The following is a 22,065-nucleotide window of genomic DNA, read 5'->3' as shown; positions in this document are numbered from 1 at the left end:
GTATAGTGGCTGATGGCTCTAAATAGGGGTAATCAAACAGACTTTTAGACTGTTGTTTAATTTGTTAAATGTAGGAGAAAATCTTATGAAAGGCAAATGTTATGTTCTGGCAGAGAACAATCTCGTCATTATCTGAAAGTCTTTCTCCATGAATGCTCATTCTTTTTTTGCCAGCAGGTATTTGATTTAATGTGACTTTTTCAGAAGGAAAAACTTGGAGACGTTTCCAAATATAGCGAAAATCTCATCCATGGATTGTGGTTTTATCCTTCAATGCAGATTCCTTCAGGATATTATCTCCAAACCATGAATTCCAACTTGCACTTTGGTGGATTTGTCTTGCCAGTTGCAGTGATGAACGTGATAAGCATCGTGCCCCTACTGATTCTTGTTCCTATTTTGGAGTGCATTAACTCCTGGCTCTTTAGCTCCAAGGACACTGGACATTCTCCAACAATTTACATTGGTATGTAAAAAAAAAGACATGAGTTTATACAGCTTTAATGCTTTTTGGTTTTGAAAGAGAAATTTCAGTCTGATGGATGGTCCTAAACAATTATATCTGATTATAAATGTTAACTTGGATTTGTTTTGGGATGATGCTCAGAAGTAAATATCTTTCAAAGGAAATATACTTAAAAACCAGTCCTGAAACCCTTACTAGATGGCAAGAAAAAAGTATAGGTTTTGTGTAGGACAGACTCTTCTAAAAAATAAAAATGTTGAGGCACACTCACAAATAACTAGGGGTCTTCCTATGGAATTGGTATTGGAGAGAAGTAGTATTAGCTATTCATGCCTGAGAATTACTTTGACTTGGTTATCTTCTATATGTTTCTTTATCCATTACCTTTTGGAAAGTTATTTTACAATCAGAGTATTTTTTAGAAATTAAAAAACCCTTCAGTTAGATGCTCTCTGACACTGGAGAAATGTGTTGCCCAAAATGATGACTTTGGATTCAGGTAACTCAGTTGGGCTTTGTTTTTCTGTGTTTTTTTATGCTGTAAGTGCATTATTGATAGGACTGCAGCTCATAAGAAGGAAATTGTATTACATTAGAACAGCTTCTTCCAGACTCTGCATCATAAATGAAATAAAAGTATCTAGGCTAATTCTGTATGTGCAGAAGGTTTTGGTTGAGAATGGATGAGCAAAAGAAAACCTGCAGAATGCTATGCAAAACAAATGGGTGTGCATCACTGGCTGCTGCTCCCATTGAACAGGCTGAATATTCCACAGGTGGAGGTCACTTGGAAAGGTACAGCCTTCTTCTCCAGCACTCTTTTCATTAGAATTAATTTTCATTAGGATGTCTAATATGAGGTAGATGTTCAAGTGTTTAGTATTTTCATTGTTAAAATCCTTATTGTACCCCCAGTCACAGTCAGAAGAGATCTCCAAAGGTGAAGTGTTACCCCTTTCTCACAGAAGTGGTAAAAAGAAGTTTTCCCTGTTGTAGATTGACACTTATTCCAGAGAAATTCATAGCCTAGAAGCAATGATAACTTTAACAAGAGTTAGGCCACCTTCTCTTGACACTGATGTGGTTTCTTTTATTTATTTGTTTTTTAATTACCCCCAAACCTCTTATGCTCTAGGATCTGAAGGGATCTACTGCAACACCCCTCAGATGGCAGCAGTAAAGCAGCTTCCATTCTGTATTCACTTAAAACTATTCCCTTTCATAGATATTCTCACTAAACTTCCTACATTTTTTTTCCTCCAGTCTGCATTGCAAACCTCAGATGAAAATATTTATAAACCGCTATTTTCTCAGTGTGCTGCTATTAATTCAGTGCCCCATGGCAGGCAGCACAGTGAGTACTGACACACACAGAGATATTAATCTGACTAAATTAGCCTAATTAAGAGTGTTATTAAGTTTTATACAAACCAGAAGCATATAACACAGCAGGTTGCAATTAGCCTAGTTTTTAAAATAACATCTGCATTAAAACACAAAAAGCACATTCAGATAATCATTTTCCTTTAAACCGTGGAAATTTCAAGTTAGTATTAATGTTCTATCCTGTTATGTTGAACAGCAGTAGAATATATGCAGTGGTTTGTTGTTAATATGTTCATTTATCAAAATAGCCTCCTGTTAGGGGTGATAAACTACCTGAGGCATAAAAATACCTGTGAGTACAGGCAATGGCTTTAGATATCCAAGTATATGACTGCACCTGCAAGTATGGTACACCTCTAAGTGCCAATATTTTTGCCAACAGTTAATTAGGTTCTCAATTATTTTCAGCAACAAAATTGGAAGTATAAATAGGCAGTTGGTGTTAAGCCAGCCTATAACTATATTTTAATTCAACTCTTGTAAGAAGGAGAAATTTAAGTAGTTTTCTGGAAATTTTCAGCATGTTAAGAATAGCAGTTTTCAAGGATGAACAATGTAGACAACTGAAATACCTGGTTGCTCTGTATTGAGGGTCTACATAAAAACTGTAATCTCTGACTCTGTAGTTGTTGGTTTATTCATAAAGGTCCACTACAGTCTCTAGGTAATATAAAGAACCTTGTCCCAGAATCACACCTAAATATTACTGAAACAACTTGTTCTCCTGTAAAACCAAAGCCTCAGACAATCATTCCAAGCCTCTCATTTTAAAGAGGACTGAAGGGAGAAGAGTAAAGATAAAAACTGTATCTCCAAGGCTCTTGGTTTCTTCCTCTGCCACTTAAAGTCTTGGGGAGAAAAAAAAAAGCTGAAATGTTTGGGTACCCAGAGGTTCCTTTTTCTGAAATGTATTGGCTTTTAGCAAAGGAAAATGCTTCAGGTCTGTTGCACTGTTAGGAATACTGAACTGCTGGAGGTTTCTTCAGTACCAACATAATTTTTCACTAGGAGAACTCCTGCTTTGGATGACTACAAGAAGCTCCTTGAGGGTTTCCTCTTTTTTTTTTCCCTTTCGCCCCCAAACTTAAAAAAAAAAAAAAAAAAAGGTAAAAAAAAAAAGTAAAAAGTTCTCCTTTGTGATTTTTGGTCTTTAGAGGTTTTCCTTGTGAACTCTGAAAATTGTGTGTGTGCTGAGCCGATGTCCTTTTGCCTTATATACATAGCAAGCACTCTTTATTTGTGTTGACGTGTCCAGAAAAAAATTATTTGAGATGGGGGAAAAAAAAAAGCTGAAATGTTTGGGTACCCAGAGGTTCCTTTTTCTGAAATGTATTGGCTTTTAGCAAAGGAAAATGCTTCAGGTCTGTTGCACTGTTAGGAATACTGAACTGCTGGAGGTTTCTTCAGTACCAACATAATTTTTCACTAGGAGAACTCCTGCTTTGGATGACTACAAGAAGCTCCTTGAGGGCTTCATACCTGGCTTTAATAAGGTGCATTGGCCAGAAAATGTTGTTGAATTCCCTCCTGTCATCAATTTTCAAGCAAAAATTCATTGATATTCTCATTAAGCACTAGAGGAGCCTAAACAGCTTCCAAGGCTCAGGTTAGGATATTTAAAGCTGTGAACATACAGGAAAAGTGCTAGAAGAAGGGTGTGAGACTTTGGTGCTGAGGAAGACACAGAGACCTGCAAAAACACAGCAAGGCCAAGGCCACTTAGCTATTTGATTTTTTTAATACCTGCTGAAAAACAGTGACACTAAAAAAGACAAAGTGTCTATATATTATAAACACTATATGAAACAGGAGCTTTTGGCTGTTGATGTCTAATCTAATAAGTGTAGCAATTGCCAGTCATGAAGGCTTGGTCAGAAAAACATGGTCTAAGCATTTGAGCCAAAACTGCCAAAAGCAACCAAGTTCTCCTCACATTATAGCTTCGAAATGCTGGCAAATCAGAATTTTAGTCAAAATCAATGGGACCTCAGACCACCAGAAGTATAGATAATTGTGGTTCAGAGACTTGGAAACCTTGCTTTCTTTGTGTTTTTCTTTTCTGAGAGGATACAACCATTTCATACCACCAAGATCAAGAAATAGAAAATCATGCATTTTAATAATATCCTCTATGCAATGGGTGAAGTGTGGGGTAGTTATAATACACCTGAGTTTTGGAAGTATTTCCTGCTGCCTGGTAGTTTTGTTCCTACCCTTTCTCTTGTATGATAAGATTCTTTTGCAGGAGAGGAGTTTGCTGCACTCTAATGACAGGATGGTCCTGTAAGTATGGCCTTGGTGAACGCTCTGTGCTCTTCACCCAGTTGTAGGTCATTTATCCGCTGCTCTTTCCGTGATGGCTGCTGGCTTCTCCGAAATCCACCGCAAGCACTTCCCTCAGGTGGAGCAGACTCTCTCCGAGGAGCTCCTCCTGGTCTCCTCCATGCCTTGCTTCCACTTGGCTCCTCAGTACGTCCTGCTTGGAGTGGCTGAAGCCTTGGTAACTCCCTCCTGTAAGTAAAATCAAACAGGCTAAAGCAAGGGTGTCCTGATTCTCAGAGAACTGTATCAGCTTCCTAAAAATAATTACTGTCATCTGATGTTTTATCCCTGGCTCTCTTCCACGGGCTTAATGAGCAGATCTGTGCTTTACCTGCTTCAGAGAAGCATAATTTGTCTTGCTGGCTGTAGCTCAGGATGAGCAGTGATGTTGCAGATCCAGGGGAAGGGGGCACAGTCCCCTCTTTGGTCTTGGAGCTGAACCTGCTTCAGGGCTGCACTGGATGAGCTCCTGAGACCCCTTCTGGGCTGGAGTCTCCTGTGAGGATTTCATTGAGATGGAATAAAAGCACACATGAGAGCTGAGCTGTGGTTATGCTCTGGGACCACCTTAAAGTCCACAGTCAGAGCAAGGTGAAGCAATTTTGATTTTTGGGCCCAGCTGATGGAATTATCACGTGTTTTTCACGGGCACAGAGTGTATGTGGGCAGGTGAAAGGGACAGGTTAACCTGGAGAAGGGTGTAGGCAGTGCAAGGCTTTTGTTAGTGCTCCAATCAGGAGTCATGAGAACATGCCTCCCCAGATCATCACGTCTTGGCTTGTGACATGGAGCCAGAGATAAACACTCAGGTTTTTCAGAGCTCAGCTTGTGCCTGCCATCCACACATTATGTAGTCATACTCTTGATTGTGTGTCTGAACCTTTTCTGCTTTCCATAATTTACTTTTCTGTGTCTACACTGACATTTTGGAGGCTTGTTTTCTTCTGAGGAGCAGGCAGAGTGCTTACCAGTGTTTTACCTTGCAGAGCTTTAAAAAAAAAAAAGTTAGTATTATAAAAATAATCTAAGCAACATTCACTTAGAGACATAGGTAAAGTAATTGACTGGCTGATCTCTGCAGGCATTTAATTCTCTGAGTTGAGTGTCTCTTGTTCCAGTACAGCCCCAGAAATGTTCAGGTTTTTATTTAAGAGCAGGAAATAACTTCAGTGTCTCAGCTTCATTCTTATACTCTGAGACTACCGAGATCTGTGGGTCACAGTCTGTCATTAAAAAGGTAATTTTCCCTAGTTTTAAATACTTAGCACTTTCATAATGCCTCTTCATCTGATAGCTCTCAAGTACTTAACTGAGACAGGTTTCTAGGCAGGTAATTTGGTTTCTAGGTTACAGGCTAAGTGTAACTGAAAACTGTGACCTTCTCTGTTTAGCTTAACAAAAAAAAAGGTTAGGAGGTGACTTGCTTACAGTCTTCTCATGCAAAAGCAGAAGAATATTGCTGGTAGAATAAGGCCTTTTAATCTAGCACACTGGGACACAACTGGAGTCCAGTGACTGGAAGATTACATTAACCTTTAGAAAAGAAATAAAACTCCATCTTAGGGGTTGTCTTCCTTTTTTTTTTTTTTTTTTAAGACCTTTTTTAAAGGATTGTGGTTGGAATTTCTTTGGAAGAAAAGCTGTCCTTCCCTGTTTAAATAGGGATTAAGCATCATGCTTAGAGCTGCAGTGAGAGGTGTGACTTTAGAACCCAGCTAAATGGGACTAAGTCTAAAGACTTGCAGATAAAAAGCCAAAGGGAGGTGCCTAACCTAGGATATTGCTGTAGTTGATGGGGAAGAAGGTCTGCAATCGTGGTAAAAATTGGTGCCTGGCCCTGTTTTCACCGAGTGTCTGGGCAGGGCAAGGCAGCTCTCTGCAGTCTGGGACTTCCAGCTGCTGCTGGAGAGGAGCCTGGCTTTCCCCCAGCTCCTGCACTGGCTGAGGTCCACTGCATCACCTCCAGCCTCTGCATCCAGGCTTCTGAACTGAGCTCTGGCTTTCTACTTCAGTTAGAACCGAGTTGCTGTTCAGGAGCCATTCGGTGAATCTCTGGATGTCAGTGACAGCCTAAACCCTTACAGGGCTGTCCCACCTTTCCTGACATTTCACTGCCTTCTTATGCAGAAGGACAAATTCAGTTATTATAATAATTTACTGGACCTGAAAGTACATGATCCAAGCTGAGGAGGGAAATGTTCACTCTCTTTAGCAGAGGGAAGAAATGGCTCATTTCTGAAGAGATGTTAGGTTTGGCACATTGAACTCTTTATTTTCTTTATTAGGATCTCTCTTATTGAGGTTGTTCAGCCTGGAAAAGAAAAGGCTTCAAGGTGACTTAATTGTATCATTTCAGTACTTGACAAGAGCCTACAAGAAGAGATAGAGATTATTTACAAGGGCATGAAGTGACAGGACAAAGGGGAACAGCCTCAGACTGAGAGTAGGCTTAGATTAGGTGTCAGGAGGAAATTCTTTACTGTGAGGGTGCTGAGGCTCTGGCACAGGTTACCCAGAGAAGCTGTGACTCTCCCATCCCTGGCAGTGCCCAAGGCCAGGCTGGGCTCTCAGTGGAAGGTATCCTTGCCCATAGCAGTGGGGTTGGAACTGGAAGACTTTTAAAGTCCCTCCCAACCCAAGCTATTCTATAATTTCATCCCTGATACTTAGAACTGTATTTATACAATATTTTTCATTATCTTGTTGATAGGATATTTGAATAATCATCTGCTTTGGGTGGCACGAGCATCTCTTAGATTAGTATCTGCCTCTAGAAGTCCGAAAAATAAAATCAAACTATGGTATTGCTCTTCTCCACAGTGCCACAAAGTTCTCACTAGCCTTTGACAGGCTGAATTTATAAACCCAGCTTGGTTTTAACCAGGAAGATACAGCTCTGTTAGTTAGAGGATATATTGGGGATGGCTTTGCCCACCAATAAATTGCAATAGTCTCCAAGGGGAAATGCAGCAGCTGTTGAACAGTTCCCAGCAGCACCGTGGGGAAAGGGAGGAGTGGAGCAGGCTGTTGGAGCAGCAGGGGTGATTTAGGTAAGCAGGATGCAATTACCCAGGCTGAATTTGACCAAGATGCATGTTTTGCACCCCTGCTTTTAGAAGGGGGGAACAACCAGAAACTTTTAAGTCTTTTAGTGTCTCAAGTTCTGTACAATGCTTCAGGCTGTTGCATCTACAGAGGGTGACCCAGGCTCACCTGCTTTCTCTTGCCCTCAGGCTTCTGGTTCCTACTGTGAGTGAGGAAGAAAACACTGCCGGTGGTATTTTTTTTCTTTCATATGTTTTCAAAGCTCTCATTTGGACATCCAAATTAAAAATGGTGAAAGATGGTGATTGCAGAGTTTCATTTGTATTCAGAGGTGCTTCAGGCAACTCAGCATCCAAATAGGACCCTCTGCTGGCAAGTTTTTCAAGCTGGAGGTCATTCTAATTCAACAAATAAAGCAGGTGGGGACACTCTGGGATTGGAAGAATAAAAGAGCGGAGGAGAACTCAAGGAGTGAAATTAGGAAACAAAGTTTTTGGTGATAGTGAAAATTGCACAAAAAGAACAGCTATCATAAAGTCTTGCTGTTACAGCCAAATTACAGCTGGTGGGATTATTTATAGGCACCCATGCTACAGCAGCAGGCTGCAGCTTCCCCTCTGCACCAAAGCTGTTGCTGCTCCTGGTTTAGCCTTCTGGCAAGAAAGTGAGGAATGAGGCCTTAAAAATGAGCCAGTGAGCCTGGGGGTTGCACTCCAGGGAGCAGGAGCATTGTCCAGCCTCAAGGTAAAGCAAGCTAACTGTCCAAATTAAGGCAGAGCTCTAGATTTTGGAAGTATTTACTGGTGGCTGTGCTGCACTGGCTCTGAGATAGGAGGTCCTGCTGTTGTGCAGTTAAATATCACATTCTCTGCCTTCGTGCTTACTGGCTGTGGTGGGGTTTCTCTGCTCTTGCTCGTGCCTGAGGTTTTGAAAGGTGCAAGCAAATGTCTGGGTGGAAGATCTTTCTGTACTTGTGGAACATGGAGAGCTGTGTGTGGGTAGTTTATTACAGATATTCGTTTAAGCAGTTTAGATAATGCTTTGTTACAGGGTACATATTAGCATGCTATAGGGTACATCTGATTGCCCCTCTGCAGCAAGTACATTCTCTGCATAAAATATGGAAATTCACTAATAGACATGCTTTGAGGCTTTTTCTGTGTTATCTATGTTCTGCCATCATTTAACTCATTTTGGTTTTTGTTTTTTTGGGTTTTTTTCTTTTTTAACTTGTAACTTTATCTGCTTCCTTCCTAAGGTTCCTTACTTTCATTCTGGCTTGTGCCTGAAAGAATGAGAGGGATTTCCATGCATTTTTTAGCTCTCTTTAATGGAGCTGGCTGCTTTATGGGAGCTCTCTTTGTTCAGACAGCCCACGCAGGCACTCAAGGTAAGAGTATGCTCCTGATGGGTGCTCCTGAGCAGTTTTCTAATATTATTGATTTGGAGAATCAGGCAGCAGAATTAAAAGGGATGCCAAAGTTTTATTGATTTGCTCTCACAATTAAGATGGAATTAAGATAGGAAATAGCCTTCCAGCTGTATTCATCCAATTTTAATGAGTCATCTTGGTTTTGATAGTCGGAGTAATTAGAGGATGGCATCTTGCAGGAAGTCCTCCTGTCCAATCCCTGTACTTCTGTTCTGGAAGACTGAAAATAAATTGGCTAGGAAGCACCTTTTTGTGCTCATGAAGAAGTACATTCATGCTATTCACACTTACATGGAAGCCTCTGGCCTCGAGAGCAAGAGGTGAGCTTTAAAGAATGGGGAATGTTCCTTCCTGCCTGTCCCAGTGTGGGACAGGATTGAGGTTCCAGGGTTGAGGAACAGGGCTGAGGGTTTCAAAGCAGTCTGGGGGAGCTCACTCTCCTGGACCCACTGGTTCCTCTGCCTTTTCCCAGCTTTTGGAACAGCCACATTCTGTGACAATGCTGTCTCCCTGTGGGCTTGTCCTTTTGCAGATGAATGCTGCAATTCCCAGAAATCTTCCTGTTTCAAAAGGAGTTATTGCAGGTTCAGCCTGTTGAGGTGCATTCAGTGGAAGCTCTGAGCTGCAGTTGTTCCTGGGTTACTGACTTTCAAAATAAGCTAACAATGTCTTAAAGTCATTTTTCCTTTGCTGCTGAATCTTTGTTCAATACAGAAAATACTCTTTTTCACAAGTAAATTTAACAAGCAAAGCACTTGAGTTCTTGAACTGAGGGACAGGCATCATAAATTTGCTCACAAATTTGAAGTAGTCCCACTGCTGAAAGAATATTTCTGAAGATGCCATTGCCAAGATCTGGTGGAACAGAGAAATGTTCTTTAGAGACCACGACTGCTGGCCCTAATGCATGACACCACTGCAACTGGTGCAGGATTTTGTAACTGTTTAGGGTCAAAGTTTTGGGTTCTTCTCTTTCCTACATAAGGATTTATGGAATTCAAAATCAAGCAGAAGTGGGTGTTTTGAAAGTGTGACAATAAATTTTTCTTCCTGCTCGCAAGATCTGAACAAACAAATGGTGCTTTGACACGCAGTCCAGTTTTTAAGTTAAAAATTCAATTAAAATTTTATTACAAGGTATAAAACATCACCTGGAGATGAGTAAAAAAAAACCAGGAATATCTCCATAAATGGATCAGGCAAAGAACTATTAAGCCCCAAGCCATTCACTGTGGAGAACTGAGCTCCTTGAATATCCCCCAGTAGAAAAGGTTGTTTTTCATTATTGTGAGTTCAGTGTAATATGGGGTAAATTAAACAGTTTAAGACAGACTGTGTTGCTGATTTTTTTTCTTTCTCCCCCCCTCCAAAATATGGAAACTATTAATTTTTGAGATTGAAATATTTAGTAAAACTGACATTTTACTGCACTTTGACTTTGGAAATAATTAAATAATTGCAAAATAATTAAGCATAATGTCAGCACCAAAATATTTTGCCTATGTTGTGTCACTATTATGTAATTAATTTCTTTACTGAGTATTTCTGTACTCTGTGATAAAGGAAACCAATTTTTGCATTTGATTTGCAATTCAGTAGATTTTTGTCTGCCTTTCTGTCAAGGTGATTAATCTTTTTTTTTTTTTTTTTTGTGTAATCATTTAATTGATTCATAAAAAGCTTTTCTCTTGCCAGAAATACTGTTTTAACAGAGATGGAGAGTTTTTATCCTGCATGAGACCAAGAAGGCTGAACTCTGAATTCTCCACAGGCTGCAGTTGCCACGTTCTAACCCCTTTTGCTCAGGATTCTTGAGCAAACTGAAAAGTTTCCTGGCTAAAATATTCCTCACTCTTAGAAAGTTTGGGTGGCAAACTTCTCAACTTAGTTTTTCTTTCTTTTTCTTTTTTTTTTTCTTTTTTTTCTTTTTCCAAAGCTGTCTTTGTTTAACTCTGTCAGACCTGCTGTTCCTGTAGGTGGAATTGACTGCACCATTATCCTGAGCAAAAGTCACTCTGGAATTTCCAAGGGAATCAGTGACACTCTGTATTCAGATTAAGGTGCTGTGATGGGAATGACTACTGCTAAGCAGGAAAATTCCTCTGCAAAACTTGAAAAGCTTTAGGGAAAATGAAGTGAAAAATTCTTAGTGATTGCTCTGTTGCTCCAGTTAGGAGAGTGTTGGAGATTACTGCCCTATTAATATGTAAACAACATATTACTGGGCTCTCACTTTTTATTTTTAAAAATAATTAGGATCTCACTGGGTGTCTCTTTCTCAATGTTCCTTGCTTGAAGAAGATTAATAATTCCAAATTGCCACGCAATTCACAGCTTGCAAGTGATGGTGATGCTCCTGTGAGTTCATTTGTGTTCTAATGCTCCTCTGCTCATCCCAGGCTGCTGCCCTGCTGGCTCCTGCATCACTGTAGGTTTAGGATCAGACTTTTGGAGGTGGGGATAGACTACAGCAAAACAAAAAAAAATGCATTTTAGTCTCCCTTTTGGTTTTCCCCTAATTTGGTAGGAAATGTTATATGTGTAATTTTTACAGTGGACAGCTTCTTACAGTGGACTTTGGTGCTCATTACAATCAGCAATTTTTTTTTTTAATTTAATAAAACCTAGTTGTTGCCTAATGAACCCACTAAAGATGAGTGCTGTAGGGAACAAATTTGTGGCCTCTCTTAAGTCAAATTAAAATCCAATGACACAAATTAAGTTTTTTTTACTCACTTTTTTCAGATCTGTTTAAAGAGCTTGTAAATATTCTGTATCTGGACAATTTATGAAACTGGGAGTAAAACAAAACAACCAGAACTTTTTCTTTTTTTCCCCTAAAAAAAAGGATCAGCTAATTTACTAATTTTTAATATTGGAAGAGCAAGTTCTTTCTCTTTTGCAGCAAGAGAGGGTAGTGTTGATGAAATGGTTCTGTAAGATTTAACAAGGCTCAGTGAGTGACTCCTGGGCTATGGATGCTTTTGTCTTGTCCCATGATTCTTGTTTCACTGAAACCTGAGCCAAGACTATTTCTGGTTCTCCCATCTCTCAGCACTGAGACCATGTTTTTCCATGTTCCTGCAGCGAAGTAGATCCTCCACTGTGTATTTTGAAGTGTTGAAGCACAGAGGGTGTTGACAAAATTTAAACATTTTTATATCCTATTTTGTGCCGCTAGTTTAGAATTTTATTTGGGTTTTTATTGGCAGAGTTGATCAGATATCAGTCACAGTCAAAGCTGCATTAATCATTTTTAACGCATCTATGGAGGATGGTGTGAATATGGTAAAATAAGACTTTTTTTTAAAAAATCTGACGAGTGCAAACAGATGATGGGTGACAGTGATATTTTCAGTACAAGCTGGGAAACTGCTTTCTTTTGGATCCCTTACCTCTCCTAACATTTTAACGGAAGAAGATGCAAGACAAAACCTGTCCTCTTATGCCAATCATTTCAGAATATATTTCTCTAAAAATATTAATATAAATATGTAAGAAAGAAATAAAAATAAAAGAAGGTCAGAGGAAGGAAAATGTCCCAGACACAGTTTTCCTGCTTGTATTTAGAGAATCACGGGGGGGGGGTTGTGGTTTGAGTTTGGGTTTTTTGTTTCTTTTTATCATTTTAGTCTTGTGTGATTCCAAATACCAAAGATGATAAAGCTAAAGGATATTTCTTGCAGTCCAGATGGTGGTGGCCACTGGTGCCTACTTAGCTAATAGGGATTAGAGGCAGAGTGAGACTTTAATTTGGGTATGATCAAACACTAAATATATGCCCACTAAGTTGATGAAATGAAGGAAGGCAATACAAACCTTTTTAAAATATTAATTAATGGGTTTTTTTATAATGATAGCATTGGTTGCAGGATAGCTGCAAAAATGCAGCAATGGTACAGGATAGAGGAACTTCTGGAATTTGTTTATTTCAGGGTTTTCCCCAGTAATAAAATAGGATAGTGCAAAAAATCAGCAAAAAATTCTGGATGCCTCCCGGTGCAACTTTCCCTTGAGCTCTCTGAGGGTGCCACCAGAGCAGCAGAAATGTTGTGTGCACTAATATTTGTCGAGGACTGACCCTTTTCAGGTTTTGTTCAAAGGCTGGTGTTGCCAGCAGCTCCTTGCTGCCAGTCACCCACCAGAAACAGCCCAGGAAAGTTTTCTGTCCGTGTCCTAATCTCTGCTTCACCTCCACCTCTGCCTCCTTTGGTAGGATCAGTTGTTTCCTATTGGTGTATTGTAAATTATTCCTTCTTCTTGGACTGAGTGATTTTTGATGCAAAAATGGTACAAAAGGACTCCAAAATATCAGTGAAAATTTACCAGGTGCTTTATTTCCATGATTGCAGAGCAGACTTGAGGAACAGACTCTGCCTAGGCTTCATTTTCTAACTTGTTCTAAATTTGCCATAAAATACATAAGCAATTCACCTCTAACCAGTAGAGAAAGTCTATTTAAAATAATGCACCTAAAGGAAACTTCTGTTTCTTCGTGGTGATTCATGCTACTAAGCATTTCTATTGTTGGTATAAAAATGGAAATCAGGAGCTTGTTGCAGAAAGTTAATTCCCAGTGAGCAATTATCTATGTGACAAACCAACCTTGTAATTGCCACTTCTGTTGGCAGTCTCCACAGAAAAGGAAAAGATGCACAGAGCCCAAAGGCAGTATCTTTTGGGGAAAAGTGAATTGTTAGCATGTTGCATGCTGAGGCAAGGATGGGAAGGTGCTGGACTCTTCAATCACAGCAGTGCCCAGGGTGCTGAATTCCAGCAAAACCAAAAAACTGGCCCAGGGAGTTGCTGATGTTCGTGGCTGAGAGTGAAATCCTGAGAGTAAGAACCCCAAAGGCAGTCAGAGGAGGATGCTGGAGCCTCGTGGGAGGTGTTAGAGGGGGTCAGGGGTGAGAGAATCTGAAGGGAGTTTTGGTGCCTGAAACACGTGGGTGAAGTTCTCACACTGATGACTTCTCTCTCTCAAGACTGCAAGCACAGGAGAGGATTCTCTTTAAAGTGAGTATAAGCAGATGTAAGTGTAGTCCAGGTTTATCCCCTATTTCATGGGGAGAAAAAAAAAAATTTAAAGGAAAAATAATGAAAGAAGAGCGAGAAGTATTTTTTTTTTTTTTTTTTGGCTGTAAGTAGGAAAGGGTTATATTCATTTTTGCTGCATCCACTGATGAAAATGTATACTGGAAGGATTATAGTCTGGATATCCTTAGGACTGCAGCCATCCTTGTTCCTCTGTAGAGGAAGGGACAACAAGCCTTGTTGTCCCTTCCTGAGAGGAAAAGAAAGCTTTGATCCCACCTCTTGCTTTGGACAGAGCAGGAAACAAAGAGAAGCCGTGTGCTCTATGGCAGCTGGAGCCTCACCACATCCTGTCTGATTTTGTCCCTGCCTGTGCTGTTGCTCATTTGGATTTTCCAAAGGCTCTGTCATCATCCTGGCCTCACTGATTAAACACCTGTAACTCCTAAAAGAAGCAGGGAGGAGACAGAGCAAGGATCATCCCAGGCCATGGATAAGTGGGAGTGGAATGCAGATCTGCTGGCCAGGCTGCCATCCTGCCCTCACAGAACCAAGCAGCCCCAGTTTCAGTGCTTTTCTCTGGTGCCTTTATCAGTGACAACACAGAGAATGGTGCAAATGGACCTCTGAAACTCAGAGGCTGCAAAATTACTTTTATTAACTTTTTGAGTGTGTTTTCTGTTCCCACTGAAATGCCATTGCATGAGGAAGCTCCTGCTGCTCCTGTAGTTAGCCCAGCCAAGGTGGAGAACCCAGCAGACAGTGTGAGCTCTGCTTTGACAAGCTGCACTGCAGACCTCCATGCAGGATTTTCTCTTTCATCACATCCACATGCTCTGTCTCTGCCTTCCACTGGCCCCTGGGGGATGCAAAATGAAAAACTACCTGATTGTGAATGATGACAGTAAAAGTTTATAAGCTACTAAAATGAAGTTACAGCACCTAGGAGCTCAGTCACTTACAGTGTTGGATGATAGGTTTTTAAAACTGGCTCTGGGTAATGCTGCCAAAGGAAGGGAGCAGGCAGAGGTGTGCTGGTGCTGCTCTGTGGTGGACAAAAATGTAACATGGCATGGAGAGAACTGTGCAGGAGCTTAGGAAAACTGATGGCACTTGTTCTCTGTCAGTCCCAGGAGAACGCAAGGCAAGAGCTCTGAAAAGAAATGTGTTTATAGCTCTAAGATGTGAAGGGAAGAGAAAAATGTAAATATATCAGTGTGTGTTTGGCAGGGTGTAATCCTTTGAGTGGTGACTCTCCCATGCTGTGGAACTGCTCTTTGTCTCTAATTAGAAAAATATTTACAATCTAAGGGTGGCAATCAGTGTGTAAAAGTGGCCAAGAGATGTGTTAAGGCCATCAGGTTTTTACAATGCAGCTGGTAAGAAGGCTGCTTTTTCTTCTTCCCCATTAGCTCATTCAAGGGGTGGATATCCACATTATTGAGATGGGCAGGATCTGATACCAGACTTTGATGCAGGGGAAAGGTGACTTTGGGCACACTGATGCTGGTGGAGTTCAGTTCAGGGATATGCTTTTAATCTAAATCTGCCAATAATCTCTGATTTGCATCACAGAATGATCTTGGAGAATGAAAACAACTGAATTCTTTTTAGAGGGAGCTAAACAACAAAAAAATAAGCTCAAGTTTGGTATGTTCCAGCTGTTAATGGGAACTGCTCTGATGTGAACCCCCCTGAGCTGTGGAGAGCGTGGACATCACATTCTCAGCACCAGCAGTTTCCCACTCTGCATTTCTTCATTAGCTGCTAGTGAAGACAGGCTATGTGCCTTCCTCAAAGGCAATAAATATCCTGTACTCCCAAACAATGTACATGGTCATTACAGCACTGTACAGGTCTCTGGTACTCTGCAACTTCAGTTTCTACTGGAACTTTTTTTTCACCTTGGTTTGATGGTTTTTGCTGTAGTTGATTCTGGCACTTCAGGTACTGATTGCCTTCAGTTGCAAACTGACTGGGGCTGGATTTTTTTTTTTTAAACCATTTTGATTTCTAGAGTTATTTGCCAGCTGAGCTTGTTTGCAGACTGGTTGCAGTGAGCACTGAAAGCAATACAGCCACAAACTGGGGTGCACAGGAATGCACAGGCAGGGAAGTCTCTGTGGGCATGCAGGTGGCACTGTCCTCTGCTGAAAGCAGTGCCAAAATGGCCAGACACTGCTCCAAAAGCCTTGGTTGAAAAAGGCCTGATTTGTGCAAATAAACACTGAATGGAAGAAAAGGACACCTTACAGGCTCAGGGGTAAAGGCAGCTGTAAAGAAAGGCAAAGTAAAATGTCAGGTGGCACCTTGGTAATGGAGCACCATCCAAGGCACTGAGTGAATGCTTTTAATATTTTGAATCTTAAACATATTTTTAAATTCTTTCTATTAAAAAGAGACCATTATAGGCATGACATATACAAGTAATGATTTCTACAGCCCACCTTAATTCTAGCTCTTGCTAAGATTTTCACAGCTGTGTGCCCAGGATGCTATAGCTGGAAGATGCTCCAGTCATTACAGCAGTAGCTGTGCAGGATTCAGTTTTCCACTACACTTCAGATTTAGGGAAGTTCTTTAGTCCTTTTAGTTCTCCACTGCCTGTCTGCAAAGCAAAAGTAGACTCAAAACCCCCCACGGATGCTGTGAGAATGAAAACATCTACTGGGGGGGGATTGTGTCTCACCCTGAGTTATCCTCATCCCTTCCACATGAGCCACGTCTAATTCTGCTGCAAACTAATTCTAGTGCAAACTAATTCTGCTGCAAATGTCTCCTTCACCAGGCAACTGGTTCCCACACTTGCTGCATGAAGGTAAATTGGAGAGGTTCTTCTTCTTCTTGGCTTCCCTAATGATGGTGAACACCCTGGGGTTCTGGGCCGTTGCACACAGGTACGTGTGAGAGAATGGAAACTCGGTGTTTTGCTCGTAGGTGCAGGCAGGAATTCTTATGAAATCTGTGGACTAGTGTGTAATAAAGAATTGGTAGTGATAGATCACGTGTGGAGAGAGATTTCACAGCAAAAATGTGGTGAGGTTAAAAAAAAACCCTTAAAACAAACTGATGCAATTAACCTTAAATAGTTAAAGGGTCTTTTTAATTCAAAAAGCCCTAAAGAAATAAAAGCATCATAGTCTTTCTAAAAGGCTGCTCATTTTTTGGCAGGGAGTTCAGATGGGAACACAAAGCTGTACTGGCCATGGAACCAAAGTTTCATCTTGTTGATTATTCCAATTGTTGAATCTCTTATTTTAAATGTGAACTGGTCCAGAACCAAAAACATTTCTCCTGAGTCTACTTTGTACTCCTCATATGGGATTTTATTCTTCTGTAAATTGAAGTTTTCATTTGTGGCATTTACTGCTCAAAACTAAGAGGTTCGGGTTGTCAAAATGTTAATATAAAATTGGTTTAAACTAAAAAAAAAATTACACTACAGCTTAACATTTTAGTGAAGAAATCTTTTGACCTCCAGTCTTCCTAAAAATAGAAAACCAAGCATTTAAAAGAGTTTGTTTCAAATCAGAATTTTACTTCAGAATCATGGTATCTCATTTTTCAATAATAAAAGTTTTGTCTTACTAGAAACATGTCTTTTTTAAATCAATTATAATTATTTCTTTTTTTGAAGAATAAGATTTCTCTGAGCAGGGAGGAAAAAGTGAGGACTGTTCAGATAAACACTGATTTAGGCAGAGGGGGGAAACAGACTTTAAAACTTGGAATAAGAAAAAATACACTAAAATTTCTCTGGGGGGAAAAAAGCATGTTAATAATTAAATTTTTTTATAAAGAACGCAGTACAGGTATTATTAACATCTGGACCCAGTTTGATACTTCTCATCCTGAAGTACTGAAAGGCTCTAGGAAAATGCATATTTACATTTTCCTATTTTTTTTATTGCCTTGAAGTCCAGGACTTGGAAGGCACTGTAACTTAAAAAGTATTATACAATTATTTATATATTATATAAAAAGTTTATATATAAACAATGCTAATACCATAAAGGATGATTTTGTTATTTTCCTTCTGTATCATCTCCCCCAGATACAATAATCTGCATGAGGACTGCACCAATGGGTTCAGAGGAAGTCTTCCTGGAGAAAAGCTTTTGAAGCATGAAAAAACCATCAAGCATTATAATTCTGTCCTGGAAAGTTCTCCCATTTTGTCTCCTGTGGAGAAAACCTGATAAAATTTCACCCTGATAGAATTTCAACCCTAAATTTTGGGGTTTTTTTATCCACCAGCTCTCTACAGATAAATTACCCAGCGCACTTGAGTGGATCTATTTTCTGGTATTTATGAATTATCTGGTGAATAATAATGATATTTAGAAGTTAACAACATAGCATTCTTCATGGGATTTGGCCTTGAAGGAGGCTGCACTGTCATAATTCACATGGAGGCCAAGGAGAGCTCGCTGCTTGCCACAGCTGATGGAGAGAGGCTTTTAATCTTTATATGCAAACAGGTATCCACATCTATTTGTATTTAGGAGTGGTCAAAAATTAATAAACATGCTAATTTGTTTGTTTTGCAAATGACTTTGTGATGGTATAATTTACAAGTGATTTTGAAATCTGCTGTTGGCTGGTTGATATTTGCAATGGTGGGAGGCTTGTGTACTGCTCTTGGCTCTTGCTGTAGTTTCCCTGTCAGTGAAATGGACACAAGCATTCTTTGCAAATTGCTTTGAGATCTACCAAAAACAAAACTAGAAACCAGATGCCAGCCATCAGTCCATGAGGTGTGCCATGAAACTGATGCTGGAGCATCCAGTCTCACTGGGCAGCAACACTGTGAGATTTGCCATTCCTGAAGGGTAGTCTGAAGAAAATTGCTGATAGGAGAATGGGAGGCTGGAATATATTAGCACCAAAATTACTAACTGCAGCCCAGCTGAAGGGGGTGAAGGGAATTAGGAAAAGAAGATTGGGAAAAGGCAGATACAGCTGGAGATGTGGGGAAATAATTGTTAGCAAAAATGCTTTCCAGTTTAAGGATCTACACAGTGTTAAACACTTCCAAGACTGGCTGATTTTGTTATTGTGAGAGATGATAATATAACCCTTAACATTTCTATTTAAAAGTCACAGCACTAAAAATAGTGATGAGAGAAGTGGGGTTCTTATGTGATAAAGAAACATATTGAACCTAAAAAAACTAAAGGAGCACTTTGATATCAAGATGTTCATAACAGAAGGGGCAGTGAAGTCAGAATGCTTGCTAGATATGAGGAGTGCTCTACCACAGGAGAAGCTAGATGAAAAGGATGGAATTCACTGGAGTGACACAGTTTGTGAGCTGAAACTGTGCAAGAGCTGTAAAAAAAAATCTGAAATTTCTGCACCATTATAACCACACTTGATGCTGTAAATTTAGGGTGGGCATTGTGGGAGTGGGAGAAAAATGTAGTGAATACTACATGCACCCCTTCCCAGCAAGGAACAGATTATTTCTCCAAAAGTGGCTGCATGGGCTGGGGCTGTGAGAGGAGAGGCAGCAAAAGGCTGAAATCTCTTCTCTGAGGGCACTGGAAAGTGTGAGACAGGCTAATTTCCATATATTTGGGTAAATTTATCCACGACACCTCACAGTTATTAGCTTGTAAGGTGTTATTTTCTAAATCATGTTTGTACTGCAATAGACCCAGGTTTAAGCCATGAAAAAGATTCGTTTCTTTCCTGAGAAACTGTTGAATACTTGACCTTTGTCCTTGCACAGAAAAGGTACAAAAATGCTGGTTGGAGTCTGCTGACAGGAGGGATGTGATTGCTCTCAGTGCATTTGAGAGTTATACACAAAATAATAATGTGATAGAAGGATAAAGTTTAAATTTTGGGCAGATGAATATGATTGAACTGTAGATGTTTTATTAACTAATGATTTTTTTTAATTGCAAAAGTAAGCATTTACACCAAAAACAAGAAACTTAACCCCATTTTAAGGTAAAATGTTTAGTCTGTTGCATCCTCAGGCTGAGTGGCCTCAAACTTCCCAAGACCACTTTCTTTTTTTTCTCCTCAGAAACTGAAACATGAGAACAGATGACAAGAGATAACAGAATGCAGGCATTTGAGTTGAATTGTCTGATGAAGATAATTCTGCAAGAAAAAGAGGATTAGTTAACTCCCTGGGTAGGACTGCCTTAGAATGGGCTTTGGGATGAAGAGTTGAATATTGAATATATTCACATGGACAGGAGAAATGCTTTTTCTATCAGGTTTAATAAAGAGTTTGGCTTTCAGATGGATGGCAGAAGAAAAGGGGGCACTGGATGCTGAATTTGGCCTTAGTTCAGTTGGTGGAGCAGAGGAATCTACATCTATCAATGTAAAATCCATCAATCAATCAATCTCACTGTTATGACAGAGCAATTTAGCACTCAAAACCAACAGACAGGAATTTTTCTTGAGCTGCAGCATCTAGGACTCCACTCAAAGCTGATGGAATCCTTTGTGCATACAGGGCACTGCCTAAATTATATAAATCTTGTGCCAGCACGCAGTGAAATCAATATAAAAGACTCTAAAGGTTTGGTCTTTGAAGGAAGCTGCTTTTCACTTCTGAAAAATTTAGTGACTTTTTACATTAAAAAAAAAAAATAGGAGGACAGAGAAAATAAGGATGTGTGTGTGCATACAAAATTATTCAAAAAACAGCTGAAAAATGTTAGGAGAGCCTTCTTTTGTTCAGCCTTTTGTTGATCTGTGGCAGCTTTCACCAAGCACTCAGATCTGACTGCTTGTGTTTGTGGTCACCTGTTGCCATTCTGGATTGCTTTGCACAAATTAAACTTAGGGTACTCATGTTTTAATCCTCACCATAAAGGTTTATAGTTCTGAAAAGTATTGTGGGAAAAGTTGCCTCCTTGATGATATTAGGAGTGGCCAGAAACATCCCAGTTCAGTTTCCTGTTTGATTACTGCCTAAATGTTCTCACTGTTCTCCCTTGTAATTAGTATGAAGGGCTCTAGAGTCAGACTTGACTTGGGAAGAAGTTGCTTTTGTGCAGCTCTGGTTTTAACTGGGTGCTCATCAGGGCTCATTACTAGCCTTGAATAGCCAGATGGATTTCTGATTACTGCTGGTACATTTTGGGGGTGTCTTTTTAATGTGTTTTTTTTTGTACTGTATTCATGGACACACCAAAAAAAAAAAAAATGCAAGTTCTTTCCCCGAGAGTTCACAGACCACCTCAGTTAAGTCTAAATTCATGGGACACCATTTTTTGGGGGGAGGGGAAAAAGAAAACTTGGTGGAGAGGATTAAGATCTCCATCTGTTAAATTTGCACTCACTATAAAACACATGCTCCCAGTTGGAACAAGATGCATTAAAAGAGCAATTTCACTTCTACTGCCTAGCACAATGTCACTGAGCACCTGCAATAGTTTAAACATTAAGCATAATTGGCTTTGCTTGACATAAATCTGCAGTTTTGTAAATAAGAGCAGTTGAGTTTCTGTGTAACACCAATTAGCTATAAGGAATGCTTTGTTTGCTGAAGCCTGCAGCTTTGTGGAGGGAAGAGGGAGTTGTTAAGGCTCAGCAGTGGTAGTCAGAAGGTAGAACCCAGATTAGACAATTACACAGGCTTTGAATATCCTTGTGCAAGTTACTTCATTTGTTTCAATCAGTTTCCCTAGAGTAGGAAAGAAAGAATAACATTTATAATTTTAATTTTTTTTTTTTTTTTTGGTAAAGAACTATGTGAATGTCTGATCAAAGTACCCTGGAGGTAATTTTACAGCACTAAACTGAGATGTCTTGCTCTGTGTTGGATTTCTTTTCCCTTCTTTTAGTGGAAGCGACTTGGAAATTCTCGAAGCACCTTGAAAATTCTTGTAAATTTTCTTGAATCACTTGTTTTCTGCCAGGGATGGAGGAAGTAGGTGCGTGATCCACTAGACATGAAAACCAGTCTTGTTCCGTTCCTGTGGGAACTGTGAGTTGGAAAGGTCAGGTAGGAGAATCCCTTCCTTGTGGCATTACAGAGTAGAACTGCAGAGCAGAACTGAAGCTTTTGACTTAAGCTTGGAGTCTGTTTCTATAACATGTATTAGATTAGTCTTGGCAAGGGCAAATGCAGCTGCCTTCAAGAGGATGTTTTGAAAGTCTGGGTTTTTTTTATCTGAAAAAGAAAAGGAAACTCACAAGTCTCATGATTTCTCTGTTCTGAACAGAATAAAAATTCCCTTATCCTTTGTATCTACCTGGTCTCTAGGAAGTGTCACTACAGAAGTCATATTCTGGTGATGTGGTACTTTAAATTATTCTAGTTTCAATCTCTGTCTGTAACTTGAAATATGGATTTCCATGAATCAGAGCAGGTTGACACCTAAAACTTATGAAATCTACTAGTTTTGGT

The 22,065-nt window shown here is 39.9% G+C and overlaps 1 protein-coding gene across 1 annotated transcript in view; it reads left to right on the top strand.

Moving 5' to 3' along the window:
• The window catches only part of SLC15A5 (solute carrier family 15 member 5), a 31,042-nt gene extending 13,158 nt beyond the window's left edge, over positions 1–17,884 (top strand). Inside the window, exons 6-10 of the mRNA XM_041484521.1 lie at positions 280–466; positions 4,177–4,365; positions 8,478–8,609; positions 16,474–16,582; positions 17,740–17,884. Of these exons, the coding sequence (XP_041340455.1) occupies positions 280–466; positions 4,177–4,365; positions 8,478–8,609; positions 16,474–16,582; positions 17,740–17,884 (762 nt within the window). The remainder of the gene's footprint in view (positions 1–279; positions 467–4,176; positions 4,366–8,477; positions 8,610–16,473; positions 16,583–17,739) is intronic.
• The last annotated feature ends 4,181 nt before the right edge of the window (positions 17,885–22,065 follow it).

Source organism: Pyrgilauda ruficollis, unplaced genomic scaffold, assembly GCF_017590135.1.
Source record: "Pyrgilauda ruficollis isolate IOZ18807 unplaced genomic scaffold, ASM1759013v1 scaffold66, whole genome shotgun sequence".
NCBI lineage: Eukaryota > Metazoa > Chordata > Aves > Passeriformes > Passeridae > Pyrgilauda > Pyrgilauda ruficollis.
Note: the sequence above shows the minus strand (reverse complement) of the source record. Positions and strands in the feature narration are given on the sequence as shown.